Source organism: Coregonus lavaretus, assembly GCF_964263955.1.
Source record: "Coregonus lavaretus genome assembly, chromosome: 5".
Classification (NCBI taxonomy): Eukaryota; Metazoa; Chordata; class Actinopteri; order Salmoniformes; family Salmonidae; genus Coregonus; species Coregonus lavaretus.
Window position 1 is genome coordinate 27,712,318 of NC_139992.1, and position 3,398 is coordinate 27,715,715.

General features: G+C 41.1%; 1 protein-coding gene across 1 annotated transcript; it reads left to right on the top strand.

Annotated features, from left to right (window-relative positions):
• Positions 1–286: 286 nt before the first annotated feature.
• On the top strand, positions 287–3,179 carry LOC311129214 (dynein light chain Tctex-type 1-like; the record flags this gene model as incomplete). The annotated part of the gene is made up of 5 exons (XM_084161518.1): positions 287–313; positions 2,033–2,074; positions 2,245–2,368; positions 2,644–2,721; positions 3,103–3,179. The coding sequence occupies 5 exons, from the start codon at positions 287–289 to the stop codon at positions 3,177–3,179; spliced, it is 348 nt and encodes a 115-aa protein (XP_084017644.1).
• Between the last annotated feature and the right edge of the window lie 219 nt (positions 3,180–3,398).

Below are 3,398 nucleotides of genomic sequence, written 5' to 3' on the forward strand. Positions count from 1 at the left end.
TTATCAAATGCCTTTTGCGAAGTCTGCTATGAATAGCAGGCCTGGTTTCCCATATTTTCCATAGTGTTCTATTGTTTCCAATACTTGCCTTATATTATCTCCAATGTATCTTCCATATAAAAAACCTGTCTGATTAGAATGAATAATATCCGACAATACCTTTTTAATTCTATGCGCTATACATTTTGCTAGGATTTTTGCATCACAACACTGAAGTGTAAGGGGCCTCCAATTTTGTAAATGGACTGGATCTTTATATAAAGTGGAAATCTTTGCTTTTAAAGCAATGGAGGAGTCCAATTCCGGAGAGGAGGTAGATTGTGCATTTAGCTATATAGCTAGCTATATATATATATATATATATATATGTCAGACTTTATATCATTCGGCCAAGTTAGCTAGATGGCCAGCTAGCTAGCTAACGTTTGCATGCACTGCATAGATGGTGTTTTGAAACGTCACAAGCGAGTACTTGAGGGGATTCGTTTATTTTGTTTTGCGCGAAGTCGGCTCAAAACAAAAGTGAAGTAATTAAGCACGTGGAGTGATTAATATGATTCTGTGTTTTCACATACACAAGTGATTATTTTGGATAAAAACGTTTACCTGCCTTCTGTTAAGTTGTGTCAATTCAAATCTGGTATTAGGAACAAAAGAGGTCAATACATGTCTTCTAAAATAGACTAGTATTTTAATTAATGCAAACCACTTCAATGGGAAATATGATGTTCGTATATACCGGTCCACGCTGGGCACTCAGAGAACTGATCCATTGTTCTAAGTTCTTCTTCAAATACTCTGACAGAGATAGTTCCCGCTCCCTGCTGGCCAATCAGAGTAGAGACTGAGCGTGGTTTAGACTTACTCAGCCTATCCGTTGGCGCACAGGCTGGTCCCAGTCCCTTGGCGCTTCACTGTTGCCAGGTGTCTAGTTGTTTTGCAACTTATCCAGAAAGTCAGCACTTTTGCAGTACACGTCCTTGAGCGCGGTATAACAAAGAGGCAGTGTGTATGTGTCTGTGAGAATCACAAGTTATTATCTCATCCTACCCCCTAGCGTTCCTCACATGAATCACAGCTTGTTCTGTGAAACAATTTATATCAGTACAGTACAAACCCATTATGTTTAATCATTAATGCATTCCTTCTAAGCTAGGCATCACATCTAGATCCCCACACTTCCCAGTGTACACTATTAAGAAAATTCAACCATTTATTTTATGGGAAAAAAATGTTTCTGGACGATGCACCATGCTGCCTTGTTAACAACATGACCGAGCTGCGCCTGTTTGATTTGAGAAGGGCGCTCTTCCCTCCCGCTTTCGACGAATGACGTGACAGGCATTTGCCCGGTTCAACCCGGGCCAGTGTAATATAGTCCTTCCATGAGTATTTGAGTAGTCAAATGAAACTGACAAGATAATATAGACCTTGTAAACATTTGTCAGGCAAATGATGTCATATTAATGCATGTTTATGTGTGGGGAAATGATCAGTTTAGCAGCTAGCTAATTTACTTGGTGTGGTCAAATCAACTGGACTGATTATCTGTCAAAAACCAGCATAGCTAGCTAGCTAACAGTATTATGCAGTTGAAGTAACCCAGTGTGTGTATGAAATGTTGAAGCTACTAAGAAATCTTCCAGAAATCACAACCTTCTTTCATACTTTAGCAGGCTGCAATACCCATAATCTCAGTGCAAGTTATTCTGTAGATCCTATGAACAGACTAATAGTTAGATAATGAGTTATTGGTGCAGCAGCCCCTTTCTCCTCCCTGGGCTTGCCTGAAAGCAGCTTTTGATATCCAGCATCCACAGCTCAAGTATTGACTTGATCTCTAAGATCTCAAAGTGGGGTCTGTCTGTGTACCATAGTTTGTTGTGAGAACAGCCAGGAAAATCTAGGTCAACACCAGGTCCTTTTGTTTTGTTTGATTCCAAGCACACAACTGTGTGAATGAAGTAATACCCTAGTTTTTTCATGTTTTTCATAATGAGCCTTTTTTATATATATATATTTGGAATCACAGGTGTCTTTCAACACAGATGAGGCCAGTGTCTCTGTTAAAGAGGTAGGTAAGAGGATCTTGGGTCTTGGAAACATGTTTATCAACAGCCTTATTTGTTGGCTGGTAAAGATGGTCAAAACCACTGATTATCCCCTTCATAGTGGCTTGACTGTGTTGTTTCTCATTGCAATCTCCTATGATATTATTGCTCTTACTGACTGTCTGTGTTTCAGTGTATCGAAGGTATCATTGGAGGAATAGACTACAACCAGAACAAAGTGAACCAATGGACCGCCAGCATCGTGGAGCACTCTCTCACCCAGTTGGTCAAACAAGGGAGACCATTCAAGTTCATAGGTGTGATGTTAAGATATTTCAACACAACTGAGCTATGGGATTAAGAGTCAGTCACAAATTGGTCACATCGAAGTAGTGAGAAAACATAGATGCACTAAAAGTTGAAGTTGTTAGTATACCTTAGAAAAAGGTTTATCTTCTCCACCCTTAACAGGCTGGATGATGGGCCCTTTGTGACCAGGAGCAAGGCTCTGTTCGTGACCAGGAGCAAGGCTCTGTGCATGACAGAATGCTTACAACAGGAAATGTATCACCAACATTGTCTTTTGTTCCAGTGAACTGTGTCATCACGCAGAAGAGTGGTGCTGGTCTCCACACCGCCAACTCCTGCTACTGGGACACTGCTACTGATGGTGAGAGAGAGGAAAACCCAACACAGTACTACTCTACTACTAACTGTACAAACCATTGAACAGGCATTTGCTTTGTTGTGCTAATGAACAGTGTGTCATCCTTTGGCTAAATCAGGAGGGTGTAACATGCAGAACTTTAAGATAGAAATCTATTGAATTTTACTGACATGATTTTCTGTGATATTCTGAGAACAGGGGATTTTTCCCGCTCTGTACATTGCGTTTCTATCTGTATATGTTTTGAACATTGCACTACACTCAAGAAGCTGCATGTGTCGAACTGTATTTTACGTGTCTAAATTAATTCTGATGTTGTGTTCCCTTTGATTGGTTGAGATCTAGTAGGTTGACCTGATTGGTCTTTGTGGTGTCCTCCCACAGGAAGCTGCACAGTCAGGTGGGAGAACCGCACCATGTACTGTGTGGCGAGTGTTTTCACTGTGGCCGTAACCTGTTAATGTGGGACCCTCAATTTCCCTTCCCAAAACCCCCTGTCTCGCACAGAGCCGAACACAGCCAGGCATGCACCAGGACCACCAAGCCTTGAATATCCTATGCTGATTACCCATTAACAGAAATGTCTGTTGTACAAAAACACCTCTTAACCCCACACTCACAAACTTTGACCACCCACAATGGGAATCATAGGATGATGATGTGTTGCTATATGTGGTGGA